Consider the following 18,120-nt stretch of genomic DNA (forward strand, 5'->3'; position numbering starts at 1 on the left):
CATTTAGAGACCTTTCCTGAAGCCACTCCTGCGTTGTCTTGGCTGTGTCATTAGGATCATTATCCTGTTGGAAGGCGAACCTTCACCCCAGTCTGAGGTCCTGAGCGCTCTGGAGCAGGTTTTCATCAAGGATCTCTCTGTACTTTGCTCTGTTCATATTTGCCTCGATCCTGACTAGTCTCAGAGTCCCTGCAGCTGAAAAACATCCCCATAGCATGAGGCATTGAGCTGACCAACCAGTGCTCCCACACATTGGCTAACCGGGCTATCGGCATTGTGTCCCGCCACCCACCAACCGCCAACCCCTCTTTTACGCTACTGCTACTATCTGTTCATCATATATGCATAGTTACTTTAACCATATCTACATGTACATACTACCTCAATCAGCCTGACTAACCGGTGTCTGGATGTAGCCTTGCTACTTTTATAGCCTAGTGACTGTATATAGCCTGTCTTTTTACTGTTATTTTATTTCTTTACTTACCTATTGTTCACCTAATACCTTTTTTGCACTATTGGTTAGAGCCTGTAAGTAAGCATTTCACTGTAAGGTCTACAACTTTGATTTGCTGCCACCACCATGCTTCACCATTGGGATGGTGCCAGGTTTCCTCCAGACGTGACGCTTGGCATTCTGGCCAAAGAGTTTAATCTTAGTTTCATCAGACCAGAGAATCTTGTTTCTCATGGTCTGAGAGTCTTAGGTGCTGTTTGGCAAACTCCAAGCAGGCTGTCATGTGCCTTTTACTGAGGAGTGGCTTCTGTCTGGCCACTCTACCATAAAGGCCTGATTGGTGGAGTGCTGCAGAGATGGTTGTCCTCCTGGAAGGTTCTCCCATCTCCACAGAGGAACTCTAGATCTCTGACAGAGTGACCATCAGGTTCTTGGTCACCTCCCTGAACAAGGGCCTTCTCCGCCAATTGCTATGTACAGTGTGTGCAAATGTAGAAGAGTAGAGAAATAGGCAATAAATAAGCCATAGAGGCGATTGCTCAGTTTGGCTGGGCGGCCAGCATTAGGAAGAGTCTTGGTGGTTCCAAACATCTTCCATTTAAGAATGAACATGGGGACCTTCAATGCTTCAATTAATTTTTTTGGTACCCTTGCCCTGATCTGTGCCTCGACACAATCCTGTCTTGGAGCTCATGGCTTGGTAGTTGCTCTGACATGCAATGTCAGATGTGGGACCTTATATAGACAGGTTTGTACCTTTCCAAATCCTGATCAATGAATTGAATTTACCACAGGTGTACTCTAATCAACTTGTAGTAACATCTCAAGGATAGGATGGAAACAGGAGGCACCTTGGCTCAATTGCGGGTCTCATTGCAAAGGAACTGAATACTTATGTAAATAAGGTATTTCTGTTTTTATTTTTAATACATTTGCAAACATTTCTAAAAACCTGTTTTCGCTTTCTCATTATGGGGTATTGTGTGTAGTTTGCTTTTAGAATAAGGCTGTAATAAGGGATCTGAATACTTTCCGAAGGCACTGTATGTGTTTGCGGGGAGGACAGCTCATAATAATGGATGGAATGGTGTAAATGGAATGGTATCAAACACATGGAAACCAGCTGTGTAATGTGTTTGAGACCATTCCATTAATTCCATTCCAGACATTACTATGAGCCCATCCTGCCCATTTAAAGTGTCACCAGCCACCACTAGTATGTGTGTGTGTGCGGGCATCTGTGAGTGTCAGTGAATATAAACACAGTTCTGTGTGCAGAACTGTCTTTGTGTGTGTGTTTGTCTAAGGATTTTTGTCAGTATGTGTGCACATGACGGTCTGTGTATGCATGCTTGAACATGCAGGTCCCACAACTGTGTGTACCTATGATGTCGGGTTTCTGGGGCATGAAGAACTGGTAGAAGGTGGGCTCCGAAAGGCCCTTGACGTTGCGAGCTGTGATCTCCACCTCGTAGCGCATGTTCCACTGCAGCGGCTGCAGCAAGGCAAAGTCATGCTGCCCCGACACCAGCTTCGTCATCCACTGCTCCTCCTTGTCCTATGGATAAGGGGAGGAGGGTGGACAGAGCAGAGGGAGAGAAGCAAAGAGAGAGAAAGGGGGAGGGGAATATGGAAGGGAGAGAGACAGAGGGTTAGATGGGGAATGGGGTATTGAGGGAGGGAGGGGAAAGAAGAAAGGATGAGAGAGAGAGAGAGAGAGAGAGAGAGAGAGAGAGAGAGAGAGTGTTAAAGACAGTATGAGAACAAGTATGCTCAATAAGTTACAGCCTTTGTATACACTTCATCTTTATATGTTCAAATTCAAATCAAATATAGATCAAAGTACACTTCATGGGCAAAAGTAGGTGCACTCCCCTTAAAATGTGTGGATTCAGCTATTTCAGCTACAACCGTTGCTGACAGGTATTTTAAAATTGAGCACACAGCCATGCAATCTCCATAGACAAACACTGACAGTAGAATGGCCTTACTGTGACTTTCAACGTTGCACCGTCATAGGATGCCACCTTTCCAACAAGTCAGTTTGTCAAAGTTCTGCCCTGGTCAACTGTAAGTGCTGTTATTGTGAAGTGGAAACATCTAGGAGCAAAAACGGCTCAGCCGCGAAGTGGTAGGCCACACAAGCTCATCACTACCAAGTTCCAAACCGCCTCTGTGAGCAACGTCAGCACAATAACTGTTTGTCGGGTGCTTCATGAAATTAGTTTCCATGGCTGAGTAGCCGCACACAAGACATCGGCCGGAGTGGTGTAAAACTTGCCACCTTTGGACTCTGGAGCAGTGGAAACACGTTCCCTGGAGTGATGAATCACACTTCACCATCTAGCAGTCCAACAGACACAACTGGGTTTTGCAGATGCCAAGAGATTGCTGCATAGCGCCAAATGTAAAGTTTGGTGGAAGGGGAATAATGGTCTGGGGCTCTTTTTCATTGTTCGGGCTAATCCTCTTAGTTCCAGTGAAGGGAAATCTTAACGCTACAGCATACAATTACATTCCAAACGATTCTGTGCTTACAACTTTATGGCAACAGTTAGGGGGAAGGCCCTTTCCTGTATCTGCATGACAATGCCCCCGTGCAAAAAGTGAGGTCCATATAGAAATGGTTTGTTGAGATCAGTGTGGAAGAACTTGACTGACCTGCACAGAGCCCTGGACTGAACCCCATGAAACACCTTTTGGCTGAATTGGTACACCGACTGCGAGCCTCACTAATGCTCTTGTGGCTGAATGGAAGCAAGTCCCCTCAGCAATGTTCCAGCATCTAGTGGAAAGCCATTCCAGAAGAGTGGAGACTGGCAAAGGGGGGACCAACTCCATATTAATGCCCATGATTTTGGAATGAGATGTTCGACGAGCAGATGTCCACATACTTTTGGCCATGGCCATAATGTAATTACATTGTGAGTGTTCCTAACCTTTATGTTTGTCTGAAAAATCGGAGAAAATATTATTTTGAGCCAGAGTCAAGAACATTGTTGTAATAGATCCAAATCAAATCCAGTTTTATTTGTCACATGCTTAATAAACAACAGGTTTAAACTAACAGTGATATGCTTAGTTTCTTACTTCCGAGCAAAGCAGAGAGAAAAATGTGTGAGGAGAATGTGTGATGAGTCAAAAGAGTTAGTGCAAGAAGTGTCAATGCTAGTCCAGGTAGCAATTTGGTTAACTATTTAGCAGTCTTAAGGCTTGGGGGTAGAAGCTGTTCAGAGTCGTGTTGGTTCCAAACTTAGTGCATCCGTGCCACTTCCTATGCGGTAGCACAGTCTATGACTTCGGTGGCTGGAGTCTTTGACAATTTTTAGGGCCTTCCTCTGATACCGCATAGTATAGAGTTCCTGGATGGCAGGAAGCTCGGCCCCAGTGATGTACTGGGCCGTAATTACTAACCTCTGTAGAGCCTTGCAGTCGGATGCCAAGTAGTTTCCATACCAACTGATGATGCAGCCAGTCAAAACATTGGTGCAGTTGTAGATCTGAGGGCCCATGCCAAATCTTTTCAGCCTCCTGAGGGTGGTGAAGAGACATTGTCGTGCCTTCTTCGCAATGTGTTGGTGTGTGTGGACCATGATAGATCCTTAGTGATGTGGACACAGAGGAACATGAAGCTCTCGACCCACTCCACTACAGCCCCATCAATTTGAATGGGGGTGTGCTCATCCCTCCGTTTCCTGTAGTCCACAATCAGCTCCTTTGTCTTGCTGACATTGAGAGAGAGCTTGTTGTCATGGCACCACAATGCCAGGTCTCTGACCTCCTCCCTATAGGCTGTCTTATCGTCGCCGGGGATCAGGCCTACCACCGTCATGTCATCTACAAACTTAATGATGGTGTTGGAGTCGTGTGCAGCCACGCAGTCGTGGATGAATAGGGAGTACAAGAGCGGGTAAATGGATACAAATAGTGGAATCATGCCATATTTGGACTAAATGCTCAACAAGGTTGGAAAGTAGTTATATCATTTCAACAAAAGACAATAATTTGTCAATTGGACAAATAAAAGTAAAAATCTGCTAATTGCACTGTGGATATATTAGACTTCAGAATTGCCTGGGGGGCATACCTATATTTCACTGTACAGCCTTACCTATGGATCAATGAAATAGAGTATCAGTCTACTTAGCTACACCCACAGATCACAACTGCGAAGAGTTTACATAAATATTAGTGTCACAGCTCTTATTGAGGGAATTTGACGACCCTATTTCATTGATCCACAATCCAAAGGTAAGGCTGTACAATGCAGTACGAATGTCCAATAGGATACACATAGTAGGTTGACTGATAAGCTTACTATGGCTCATGTCACAGTGGTTTCAGAGTCCTGCAATATGAGGTACAACGCTAAAAGTTGTGTTTTGTGGGTGTCACTGAGTAGACCACACATGAGCTTGGCAAAAGGGGGCATGATTTGTTGACATGTTTTGAAAGGGATTAGTTGGCTTATAGGGCCAGTTGCTCTTGAAAATATATTTTTGTCTTTAAAGAAGATATTTTCCTTTTTTCAGCACAACATGAAGGAATGCACAGGAAATGGCTTAGTGATGCCCTACTAAGAATGCAGGTAAAAACACATTAGCAATTCTCATAGCAACCTGAGGGCCCAGGAAAAATATTTTCAGCCTCCTGAGGGGGGAAGAGCCATTGTCGTGCCTTCTTCAAGACTGTTTTGGTGTTTGTGGACCATGTTAACTCCTTAGTGATGTGGACACCAAGGAACCTGAAGCTCTCGACCCACTCCTCTACAGCCCTGTCAATGAGGATGGGGGCATGCTTGGCCCTACATGTCTTGTAGTCCACGATCAGCCCTTTCGTCTTGCTGACATTGAGGGAGAGGTTGTTGTTCTGGAACCACACTGCCAGGTCACTGACCTCTTCCCTATAGGCTGTCTCATCGTCATAAGTGATCAGGCCTACACCCGTCATGTCGTCAGCAAACTTAATGATGGTGTTGGAGTCGTGCACGGCCATGCAGTCGTGGGTGAAGAGGGATTACAGGAGGGGACTAAGCACGGACCCCTGAGGGGCCCCCGTGTATGAGGATCAGCGTGGCAATGTGTTTTTGCCTACCCTCATCGCCTGGGAGCAGCCCGTCAGGAAGTCCAGGATCCAGTTGCAGAAGGAGGTGTTCAGTCCCTGGATCATGAGCTTAGTCAACATTCCTTCATGTTGAGCTGTGTTCAACTGTGTTGAACACTGAGCTATAATCAATGAACAGCATTCGTACATAAGTGTTCCTCTTGTCCAGGTGGGAGAGGGCAGCGTGAAGTGCAATAGCAATTGCGCCATCTGTGAATCTGTTGGGGCGGTATGCAAATTAGAGTGGGTCTAGGGTTTCTGGGATGGTGGTATTGATGTGAGCCATGACCAGCCTTTCAAAGCACTTCATGGCTACAGATGGGTGTTACGGGTCGGTAGTCATTTAGGCAGGTTATATTAGTGTTCTTGGGCACAGGCACTATGGTGGTCTACTTAAAACATGTTGGTATTACAGACTCGGACAGGGAGAGACTGAAAATGTCAGTGAAAACACTTGCCAGTTGGTCAGCGCATGCTCGCAGTACACGTCCTGGTAATCTGTCTGGCCCTGCGGCTTTGTGAATGTTGACCTGGGGTAGGTCTTACTCACATCGGCTGCGGAGAGCGCAATCACACAGTCTTCTGGTGCTCTCATGCATGTTTCAGTGTTATTTGTCTCATGGCGAGCATAGAAGTAGTTTAGCTCGTCTAGTAGGCTTGTGTCACTGGGCAGCTCTTGGCTGTGCTTCCCTTTGTAGTCAGAGCCGGTGTAGTACGATTCAATCTTAGTCCTGTATTGACGCTTTGCCTGTTTGATGGTTCGTCGGTGGGCATAGCGGGATTTCTTATAAGCTTCCGGGTTAGAGTCCCGGTCCTTGAAAGCGGCAGCTCTAGCATTTCGCTCAGTGCGGATGCTGCCTGTAATCCATGGCTTCTGGTTGGGGTATGTACTTACGGTCACTGTGGGGACGACATCATAAATGCACTTATTGGTGAAGCCAATGACTGATGTGGTGTACTCCTCAATGCCATCAGAGGAATCCCATAACATATGCCAGTCTGTGCTAGAAAAACAGGCCTGTGGCTTAGCATCTGCTTCCTCTGACCACTTTTTTATTGATCTAGTCACTGGTGCTTCCTGCCTTAATTTTAGCTTGTAAACAGGAATCAGGAGGATAGAATTATGGTCAGATTTGAAAAATGGAGGGCGAGGGAGCGCTTTGCATGTGTCTCTGTTTGTGGAGTGTAGGTGGTACGGGGTTCTTTGTCCTCTGGTTGCACATTTCACATGCTGATAGAAATTTGGTAAAACGAATGTAAGTTTCCCTGCATTAAAGTCCCTGGCTACTAGGAGCGCCACCTCTGGGTGAGCGTTTTCTTGTTTGCTTATGGTGGAATACAGCACATTCAGTGCTGTCTTAGTGCCAGCCTCTGACTGTGGTGGTATGTAAACAGCTATGAACAATACAAATGAAAACTCTCTCAGTAGGTAGTGTGGTCTCCAGCTTATCATGAGATATTCTACCTCAGGCGAGCAATAGCTTGAGACTTCCTTAGATATCATGCACCAGCTGTTATTTACAAAAATACATAGTCCTCTGCCCCTTATCTTAACAGATGCCGCTGTTCTATCCTGCCGGTACATCGTATAATCAGCCAGCTGTATGTTGATATTGTCGTCGTTCAGCCACGACTCCGTGAAGCATAAGATGTTACCTGTTTTTAATGTCCTGTTAGTAGTTTAATCTTCCTCGTAACTCGTCGATTTTATTCTCCAAAGACTGCACGTTTGCTAGCAGAATGGAGGGAAGTGGGGGTTTATTGGATTGCCTACAAATTCTCAGAAGGAAGCCCACCCTTTGGCCCCTCTTTCTCCACCTTTTCTTCACGCAGATCCCCGGGATCGGGGCCTGTTCCTGAGGAAGAGGTATATCCTTCGCGTTGGGCTCGTCAGAGTTGTGAAAGAAAAAAAGGAATTCTGCTAGTCCGTGGAGAGTAATCGCAGTCCTGATGTCTCCAAGTTATTTTTGATCATAAGACACGGTAGCGGCAACAATATGTACAAAGTAAGTAAAAAAACAAGTTATAAACAATGCAAATAAACAAACAAAAAAACACAATCGGCTCGGGGCACGTAAAACGTATGTCTTCTCTGGCGCCATAAGCCCACAATCTGGTTTGACCTATCTCTGTCCCAGGAGGTGTTCCACTATTCATGTGGATCTCTCTTCTCCTGTAGCTCCAAGGCATAGTGATTGGTCTCCTCCATTATGTTTCGCACCAGCTCCTCTGTAAGAAACAGCTTGAAGCACTCCGCCTCGGAGGGAGAGGGCAAGCCGGCTTTGCACTCCAGACTGGGACACATCAAAGCCAACTGCAGGGCCAGGAGGGGTGAAATGGCTGGCAGCCTTCCAATTACCACAGAGTTCCAGCACCACTAGCATCAGAGGGGGGGGGCCTTGGACTTCGTCAGTGGGCAAGAAGTCCTCAGATTCAGGGTTCAACAACCAGAAGGTAGGGGGGCGGGCAGCTCCTCACTATCACTGTCAGAGTATGATTCCTCACTTTCATACTCAGACTCATTGTCAGAATTCACCAAAATCTCCAGAACTTCTGCATTTGTGAGTTGGCTCCTTTTGAAGGACATTGCTAATGCCACAGCTTAGCCTACTAGCTACATACATAAACAACAACACTGAATGGCTCTAAGTGCGTGTCAGTGGTGATGTGATTGGCTGTCGGTGTGGTGATACTGATGATTTGTCTTCATAGATAGTTTGTTTACAAAGCAGGTCAGGTGAATTAGCATGGCAGGTTAGGGCAGGGGTGAGCAACTCCAGTCCTCAAGGGCCTGATTGGTGTCACACTTTTTCTCCATCCCTAGCAAACACAGCTGATTAATCAAATTGCATTCTAATCTGAAGATCATGATTAGGTGAGCATTGGAGTCAGGTGTGTTAGTTGGAGCTGGGGCAAAACTGACACCAATCAGGCCCTCGAGGACTGGAATTTCCCACCCCTGGGTTAGGGGAACTAACGCATCAGGTTAGGTGAATTTAAGCAGGTGTATAAGAGAATAAGGTTAAGGAAAAAGGTTAGGCTTAGGTGTAGTTACAATGCTAACTGTTGTCCCCGATGCGACCACTAGATTGAGCTGCTGTAGGCCTAGCTACTCCATCTAGTCGCTACGGTAGAAATGCAAGCAAACCATCTGTGACGACAAATCATCAGTATCATAACACCGGCAAGCCCAACTTCGTTTGTGGAAAATTGGTTGTCTGGCAATAATTCAGTAATTTTTATTCACATATTTTCAAGTTCTGGTGACAAATCATGCATTCCGATTCTTGCATAGATTGAAATGGACACATACAGTGCATTCGGAAAGTATTCAAGCCCCTTGACATTTTCCATTTTTTATTTTACAATACAGCCTTATTCTAAAATTGTTTAAAAGTTATCAATCTACACATAATACCCCATAATGACAGAGTAAAAACAGTTTATTTTTATTTTTTGGCAAATATATCAAAATAAAAAAATGAAAAAACGTATTTACATACGTATACAGACCCTTTGCTATGAGACTTGAAATTGATCTCAGGTGCATCCTGTTTCCATTGATTATCCTTGAGATGTTTCTGCAACTTGATTGGAGTCCACCTGTAGTAAATTCAATTGATTGGACATGATTTGGAAAGGCACACACATGTCTATATAAGGTCCCACAGTTGACATTGCATGTCAGAGCAGAAACCAAGGCCTGAGGTTAAAGGAATTGTCTGTAGAGCTCGGAGACAGGATTGTGTCGAGGCACAGAACTGGGGAAGGGTACCAAAACATTTCTGCAGCATTGAAGGTCCCCAAGACCACATTGGCTTGCATCATTCTTAAATGGAATACATTTGGAACCACTAAGACTCTTCCTAGAGCTGGCTGGTTGGCCAAACTGTAAATGAGAATTTGTTCTCAACTGGCCTACCTGGTGAAAAAATCAGGGGTGAAGGGCTTTGTTCAGGATGGTGACCAAGAACCCAATGGTCACTGACAGAGTTCCAGAGTTCCTCTGTGGAGATTGGAGAACTTTCCAGAAGGACAAACATCTCTGCAGCACTCCACCAATTATTGTTTTTATTTATTTAACTAGGAAAGTCAGTTAAGAAAAAAATTATAATTTACAATGATGGTCTACCCCGGCCAACTGTGCACACCCCTATGGGACTCCCAAACACATCTGGATGTGATGCAGTCTGGATTTGAACCAGGTACTGCAGTGATGCCTCTTGCACTGGGATGAAGTATCTTAGACCACTGCGCCACTCAAGGAGCCTAATCTGGCATTTATGGTAGAGTGGCCAGACGGAAGCCACTCCTCAGTAAAAGGCACATTACAGCCTGCTTGGAGTTTTCCAAATGGCACCTAAAGGACTCTCAGACCATGAGAAACAATATTCTCTGGTTTGATGAAACTAAGATTGAGTTCTCTGGCATGAATGCAAAGTGTCACATCTGGAGGAAAGCTGGCACCATTCCTAAGGTGAAGCATAGTGGTAGCAGCATCATGCTGTGGGGATGTTTTTCAGTGGCAGGTACTGGGAGACTAGTCAGGATCGAGGGAAAGATAAACAAAGCAAAGAACAGAGAGATCTTTGATGAAAACCTGCTCCAGAGCGCTCAGGACCTCAGACTGGGGCGAAGATTCATCTTCCAACAGGACAATGACACTAAGCACACAGCCAAGACAATGCAGGAGTAGCTTCGGGACAAGTCTCTGAATGTCCCTGAGTGGCCCAGCCAGAGCCCGAATTTGAACCCGATTGAAAATCGAGAGAGATACATGAAAATAGCTGTGCAGCAAAAAAATAGTTTTTTCTTTGTCATTATAGGGTATTTTGTGTAGATTGATGAGGAGAAAATACAATTTAATCAATTGTAGAGTAAGGCTGAAACAACAAAATGTGAATACTTTCCGAATGCACTGTACGATGTGTGTAAAATACTTTTTTAGAAAGTTGTACTGATTATGATGAGCTAATGCTATGCTATTTTTTGTTGACACCATCCAATGCATTCTGGTTGTCACGTAAATGTTTGTCAGACCAAAGATGTTAGCGCAAAATGAAGTGAAGGGATGGTTCACTCGTCATTTGAGTAAACACGCGGAAGTAGTATTATGCATACTGGATGGACTGGTTACCCTATTCTATGCTCCAAACTTTCTATCCATGAGTCTGGGAGAGAACATATGCAATGCTGTTGGTTCATTGATTGTGCTTAAATAGTTAGCCTTCAATTATAGTGATTTTATATTTGATTTTGAATAGCCTAGTAGAAGGGCATTTAAAAAAAAAATCATAAATAAAAGGTTGACATGATCTTTATCTACAGAATGTCTCACCACTGTGTGTTTCCATCTCCTCTCTCTCCTTCATTCCTTTCTTGAGCTTGTAGAGAGAGGGGTGGTCGACAGTTTAATAAAATACGTTTTGTTGTGAAAACATATTACTTTCGATGTTTCCTAACAGATTTCACTTGGTTCCCAAATTAAGCACTGGATAGCTGCAGGAACAGGGTTGGAGAGCCAATGGCATTCAGAGTTTGGGTGGAATATCACCTGTCGCGCAGGAAAGGCTACATGCTCCTCAAACATTGGTTGATGAGTGGAGTGAAATAAGTGTTCTTATAAGCCCAGACATTTCTATATGCAAACCCTTGTGAAAGCAGAGTTTTGATGGTTGCCACTAAAAAGAAGAGGATCCCTGCTTTCTACTGCTACTATATTTATTTCTCAGCTGCTAATAAGCACTGTGCCACTATAAAACCAGAGTAGCCTACTCCCCATGATTGAAAAACGAACCAAGGGAAAGCGGCCTCCATTTGCTCTTTGAGTGCATACAGATGTAATCTATTTTTTCCGCTGCCCCTGTTCCTGCCCATTTGATAATGGGCCCTTCTAAATCGAAACTAATTTGAGATATTAGTAAAGATTAAACTGAGAATAGCCTGATGAGTGAAAATATGAACACTTGATGAGAGAACAACATGTGCAGCCTGAGGCAAGGAACAGCGCACAAGCTTTTTTTGCAAATTTTTCTAATAATCAATAGCCCATAGTCGCATCATGCAAACCATATACGTTCTAATTTCTAAGACATTGTAACGTTTGTATTATTCACAACTAAAGTTGCCAAATAACTATAAATCTAGCTCATAAGACCTGTTACAAATTCTAACTTTTATGTTCAACATAGCCACTTCATATGCACACTCACTCTGGAATCATTTTAATCACATAATATAAAATAATGCCACAGGATTTCTAAGCATATCTTGTCTACTAAATTAGCTAACCTATGGCATGGCACATAGCCAGATAACATACTGAAATACATTTTCTTAAAATCAGAATGTTTCTTTAGACCTGCCTAAAATAAATAAATGATTTATTGTGATGGTGTATATTAAGTGGATTTATTATACTTTTTAAAAATGTTTCCTCAGCGGTTTGTATGCGTGGAGGCCTGGATATGCTAAATGTGATTATGTTAATTAATGGTCAATTTTATTTAACCTTTATTTAACTAGGCAGTCATTTGCATGACAATTATCCAGTGGATAAATTTCATGACCGCCACAGCCATAGGTGAGCTCACCTTTCATGTCATAAATTGTAAATAGTAATTGCTGTTAGCTAATTCATATTATGGTTTCAGTCAGCCGAAAGTTAGCTAAATATGACTGCTTGTGCTAGCTCACTCTTTCATCAGTTAGCGCTAGGACGAATGTAGCCTATATTTTCCAATTTGGATGAGAATTGTGTTATGCTTTTGCTACTTCTGTGAATGTCTGAACATTGCATCTGAAAATAAACTGCTCACAATGGGGACATAAAGTTGTAAAGACTGTGTTTGTACAAAATGTTTCTGTGAAAAAACAGTGGCCAGCTCAAATGCTGACTGTTGTGTGAATCATAACTAATGTCATACTTTCCAGGTCCATACCCAAACAGTTCGAACTACTAATTTTAAAAATTACTCTCTCCAGAAATAAGTCTCTCACTGTTGCCGCCTGCTACCGACCCCCCTCAGCTCCCAGCTGTGCCTTGGACACCATTTGTGAATTGATCGCCCCCCATCTAGCTTCAGAGTTTGTTCTGTTAGGTGACCTAAACTGGGATATGCTTAACACCCCGGCAGTCCTACAATCTAAGCTAGATGCCCTCAATCTCACACAAATCATCAAGGAACCCACCAGGTACAACCCTAAATCTGTAAACAAGGGCACCCTCATAGACGTCATCCTGACCAACTGGCCCTCCAAATACACCTCCGCTGTCTTCAACCAGGATCTCAGCGATCACTGCCTCATTGCCTGTATCCGCTACGGATCCGCAGTCAAACGACCACCTCTCATCACTGTCAAAAGCTCCCTAAAACACTTCTGTGAGCAGGCCTTTCTAATCGACCTGGCCCGGGTATCCTGGAAGGATATTGACCTCATCCCGTCAGTTGAGGATGCCTGGTCATTCTTTAAAAGTAACTTCCTCGCCATTTTAGATAAGCATGCTCCGTTCAAAAAATGCAGAACTAAGAACAGACGTAGCCCTTGGTTCACTCCAGACCTGACTGCCCTCGACCAGCACAAAAACATCCTGTGGCGGACTGCAATAGCATCGAATAGTCCCCGCGATATGCAACTGTTCAGGGAAGTCAGGAACCAATACACGCAGTCAGTCAGGAAAGCAAAGGCCAGCTTCTTCAGGCAGAAATTTGCATCCTGTAGCTCTAACTCCAAAAAGTTCTGGGACACTGTGAAGTCCATGGAGAACAAGAGCACCTCCTCCCTGCTGCCTATTGCACGGAGGCTAGGTAACACGGTCACCACCGATAAATCCATGATTATCGAAAACTTCAACAAGCATTTCTCAACGGCTGGCCACGCCTTCCTCCTGGCTACTCCAACCTCAGCCAACAGCTCCACCCCCCCCCCCCCCCCCGCAGCTACTCGCCCAAGCCTCTCCAGGTTCTCCTTTACCCAAATCCAGATAGCAGATGTTCTGAAAGAGCTGCAAAACCTGGACCCATACAAATCAGCTGGGTTTGACAATCTGGACCCTCTATTTCTGAAACTATCCGCCGCCATTGTCGCAACCCCTATTACCAGCCTGTTCAACCTCTCTTTCATATCGTCTGAGATCCCCAAGGATTGGAAAGCAGCCGCAGTCATCCACCTCTTCAAAGGGGGAGACACCCTGGACCCAAACTGTTACAGACCTATATCCATCCTGCCCTGCCTATCTAAGGTCTTCGAAAGCCAAGTCAACAAACAGGTCACTGACCATCTCGAATCCCACCGTACCTTCTCCGCTGTGCAATCTGGTTTCCGAGCCGGTCACGGGTGCACCTCAGCCACGCTCAAGGTACTAAACTATATCATAACCGCCATCGATAAAAGACAGTACTGTGCAGCCGTCTTCATCGACCTTGCCAAGGCTTTCGACTATGTCAATCACCATATTCTAATCGGCAGACTCAGTAGCCTCGGTTTTTCTGATGACTGCCTTGCCTGGTTCACCAACTACTTTGCAGACAGAGTTCAGTGTGTCAAATCGGAGGGCATGCTGCCCGGTCCTCTGGCAGTCTCTATGGGGGTGCCACAGGGTTCAATTCTCGGGCTGACTCTTTTCTATATATCAATGATGTTTCTATTGCTGCGGGCGATTCCCTGATCCACCTCTACGCAGACGTCACCATTCTGTATACTTCCGGCCCGTCCTTGGACACTGTGCTATCTAACCTCCAAACGAGCTTCAATGCCATACAACACTCCTTCCGTGGCCTCAAACTGCTCTTAAACGCTAGTAAAACCAAATGCATGCTTTTCAACCGTTCGCTGCCTGCACCCGCACGCCCGACTAGCATCACCACCCTGGATGGTTCCGACCTAGAATATGTGAACATCTATAAGTATCTAGGTGTCTGGCTAGACTGTAAACTCTCCTTCCAGACTCATATCAAACATCTCCAATCTAAAATCAAATCTAGAATCGGCTTTCTATTCCGCAACAAAGCCTCCTTCACTCACGCCGCCAAACTTACCCTAGTAAAACTGACTATCCTACCGATCCTCGACTTCGGCGATGTCATCTACAAAATAGCTTCCAATACTCTACTCAGCAAACTGGATGCAGTTTATCACAGTGCCATCCGTTTTGTTACTAAAGCACCTTATACCACCCACCACTGCGACTTGTATGCTCTAGTCGGCTGGCCCTCGCTACATATTCGTCGCCAGACCCACTGGCTCCAGGTCATCTACAAGTCCATGCTAGGTAAAGCTCCGCCTTATCTCAGTTCACTGGTCACGATGGCAACACCCACCCGTAGCACGCGCTCCAGCAGGTGTATCTCACTGATCATCCCTAAAGCCAACACCTCATTTGGCGGCCTTTCGTTCCAGTTCTCTGCTGCCTGTGACTGGAACGAATTGCAAAATTCGCTGAAGTTGGAGACTTATCTCCCTCACAACTTCAAACATCTGCTATCTGAACAGCTAACCGATCGCTGCAGCTGTACATAGTCTATCGGTAAATAGCCCACCCAATTTTACCTACCTCATCCCCATACTGTTTATATTTATTTACTTTTCTGCTCTTTTGCACACCAATATCTCTACCTGTACATGACCATCTGATCATTTATCACTCCAGTGTTAATCTGCAAAATTGTAATTATCCGCCTACCTCCTCATGCCTTTTGCACACAATGTATGTAGACTGTCTTTTTTTCTACTGTGTTATTGACTTGTTAATTGTTTACTCCATGTGTAACTCTGTGTTGTCTGTTCACACTGCTATGCTTTATCTTGGCCAGGTCGCAGTTGCAAATGAGAACTTGTTCTCAACTAGCCTACCTGGTTAAATAAAGGTGAAATAAAAAATAAATAAAAACTAGACGTTATAATGAAGTGTTCCAATCACACTGGTTTGAGTGTACACTGCAGGGATCACTGTAGAATGATCCACTGTCGAATGATTACAGCCCTGTGCGCCTATGCCTCAAAGAGTTAACCTCTTCATACGTGAGTTCCGCCCCAGCGCAATTTTTTTTTATGCACGTGATGTTAGAATGCACTCAACATTTCAAAAGGTGACTGTTACATAAACAGGACATTTAATCCGCACTGCCCTCAAACCAAGGCTCGCTGCCTGTTTTTATTTATAGGCAGTTTCAACTTGTAAATATCAAACGATTTTCTAACAAGTTTATATTTTCTAAGAACAGTTTGAATTGAGGTGTGTTCTGCCTCCTCATTAATTCACATAAAAGTAGGCCTTTTCACTTTTGCGGACAACTTTTTTGGTGGGGAATTTCTGATCTGGACAAAATTCCCCAAGCACTTCCCAATTGTTTGTGCAGTTCAAGTCTGCAGACATTTGCAAATCCCTCATCAGAACTGGATCTGCACGTCTGGTGCCCGCATCGCAGTCATTGTTGTTTTCATTACTAATAATAACTTTGGAAATGTGTGCGTTTCTATCCAAGTAAGTGCCTTATTACTTTATAATAGTTTCTGCGTGTCGTGTTATGTCGTTTCTAAAGTACTGTAGCTCACTGTATGTATGGAGCATAGTATTTTTGTGTATATTCCCTAGAACCGTGGACACGCGAGGTAATGTTACTCATTTCATAATCTTTATGGTGTTATATTCAATCGTGGTTATGTAGCTAACTATTTTCTTCTATTAGCTCTGTAAAACAATGATAATTGCTTCAGAGAAGTATTAGCTAGTGTTGTATTTTTAAGCTAACTGACTCCCAAGTGGCGCAGCGTCACTACAGACACCCTGGTTCGAATCCAGGCTGTATCACAACCGGCCGTGATTGGGAGTCCCATAGCGCGGCACACAATTGGCCTAGCGTTATCTGAGTTTGGCCGGTGTAGGCCGTCATTGTAAATAATAATTTGTTCTCAAATTACTTGCCAGGTTAAATAAATAAAAAATGTATGATTTAGCATAGCTCTGCCCTGCCCCCTTGGAGCTCAAAAGTTACTGTTTCTTACTATTATAATTCAAATTTGTGATTTTGTCAATGCAATAAACTGTATTATTTTTTATAGCAGTGTTTATTATGTTACTTCTTTGTAATATTGTTTTATTGCTATATCCTAATTACTAATAATTCCTCTTTATGCTGTACTTTCAGAAACCACAAACAGTGTTTGCCAATGTCATAATTGGAACTGCAGCTGGACATCTTTCGAGCTGAAGATTGAGGCCAGTTTTTGTATGCTAGCGGACACTCCTTAACAGTTTTACTGGATGAAAACACAGCAAGAAAACACACAGGCCAATATGTAATAGATGTCTATTTTATTGCAGTATTGGTGGTGGTTGGTCGAAAAACAACAACAAAAACGTATTTTACTAGAGGGGGGGAGCGGAATATGCATAACCCATATTTCATATTCATGCATTGACTGAACAACAACTGCATTTCCACCCCCCACCTCTAAAGGCTAAGTATCATGGCAGGTCACCTGTCAAGTCACCTGCCAGGTCAATCAGTCAGTAATTGCTGTAGATGTGCTCAATGGGGCTTGAGCATATGATACTCTCCAAAGCATGGTGAAATACATAGAGGTGTATCACAAGCTAAACACATGTATTTTGTCAACTTCCTCTGCTTCCTTCTCCTGGTGCCAGACAGGCAGACTTTGCAGTGCCTCCGTGTGCGACTACCTTAAGCAGCAGTTTGAGGGACTTTGAAGGGGAAATACCGTTAGTGAAGCGTAGGGGATTGTCTGCAGCAGGACGACCCCAAGTGGATGGGCACTGAGCGGTGTGGTGCTCCTCCAGCAGCTCTCTCAGGTTTTCTCTGTACTTTTGGTCGGTAATTACTTTACCTATGAGGGAGTGGGGAGGATGATGGAAGGGAGAGGATGATGAGGCAGTGGGTAGGTGGGTGAGATATTGTCACTATAATTGCATAATTATGTGTATGTGAACTGTACATCCCAATAAAACCTTGTTCATTAATCATCTCACCTGTTAGTTGGCAGTGAACTATGTGGCCATTGGGCAGCAGTGTCGATCAGATGGAAAACTATCTTCTTATACCACTTGGTAGTTTTCCGAGTTCATTCCACAAAGCTGTTTATCATGTCTACCTTATCTACTGCCCCCATTTTGAGGTTATAGTCAAGCACACAGTCAGTCTGGTTTGGTGTTTCTCTCTCCCGTCAGGTGGTCCACCCTCCCTGTGGCCGACATGGTTACTGTATGGACGTCTCGTTTGTCATGCCACTTTACTGCCATCTGTTGACCGTTCTCCTGGAACTCCACCACCTCTCTCTGCATCTTCCTGCATCCGAATGCCGGCATCCCCTTCCTGGTCGACCTGACTGTGCCACAGGCCCCTGTGCTGTTGGAGAGCAGATGCTGGAAGAGTGTGGGACTGCTGTACCAATTGTCCACATACAAGGTGTCCCTTGTCGAGATGAGGAGCCACGGACCCGGACACCCCAAGCCTCTCATAATGTTGGATGTCAGTGGTGGACCCTGTGTAAATTATAATGTCTTACACAAATCCTGTTTTCACGTCGCACATGACAAAGAA

The 18,120-nt window shown here is 44.4% G+C and overlaps 1 protein-coding gene across 2 annotated transcripts in view; it reads right to left on the bottom strand.

Moving 5' to 3' along the window:
• Positions 1 to 18,120, bottom strand: part of LOC139373292 (neural cell adhesion molecule 2-like) — a 424,626-nt gene that overhangs the window by 33,260 nt on the left and 373,246 nt on the right. For both annotated transcript variants that reach the window (XM_071113646.1, XM_071113645.1), the window contains exon 14: positions 1,841 to 2,015. In XM_071113646.1, coding sequence (XP_070969747.1) covers positions 1,841 to 2,015 — 175 coding nt within the window. The remainder of the gene's footprint in view (positions 1 to 1,840; positions 2,016 to 18,120) is intronic.

Source organism: Oncorhynchus clarkii, chromosome 18, assembly GCF_045791955.1.
Source record: "Oncorhynchus clarkii lewisi isolate Uvic-CL-2024 chromosome 18, UVic_Ocla_1.0, whole genome shotgun sequence".
Taxonomy (NCBI): Eukaryota; Metazoa; Chordata; class Actinopteri; order Salmoniformes; family Salmonidae; genus Oncorhynchus; species Oncorhynchus clarkii.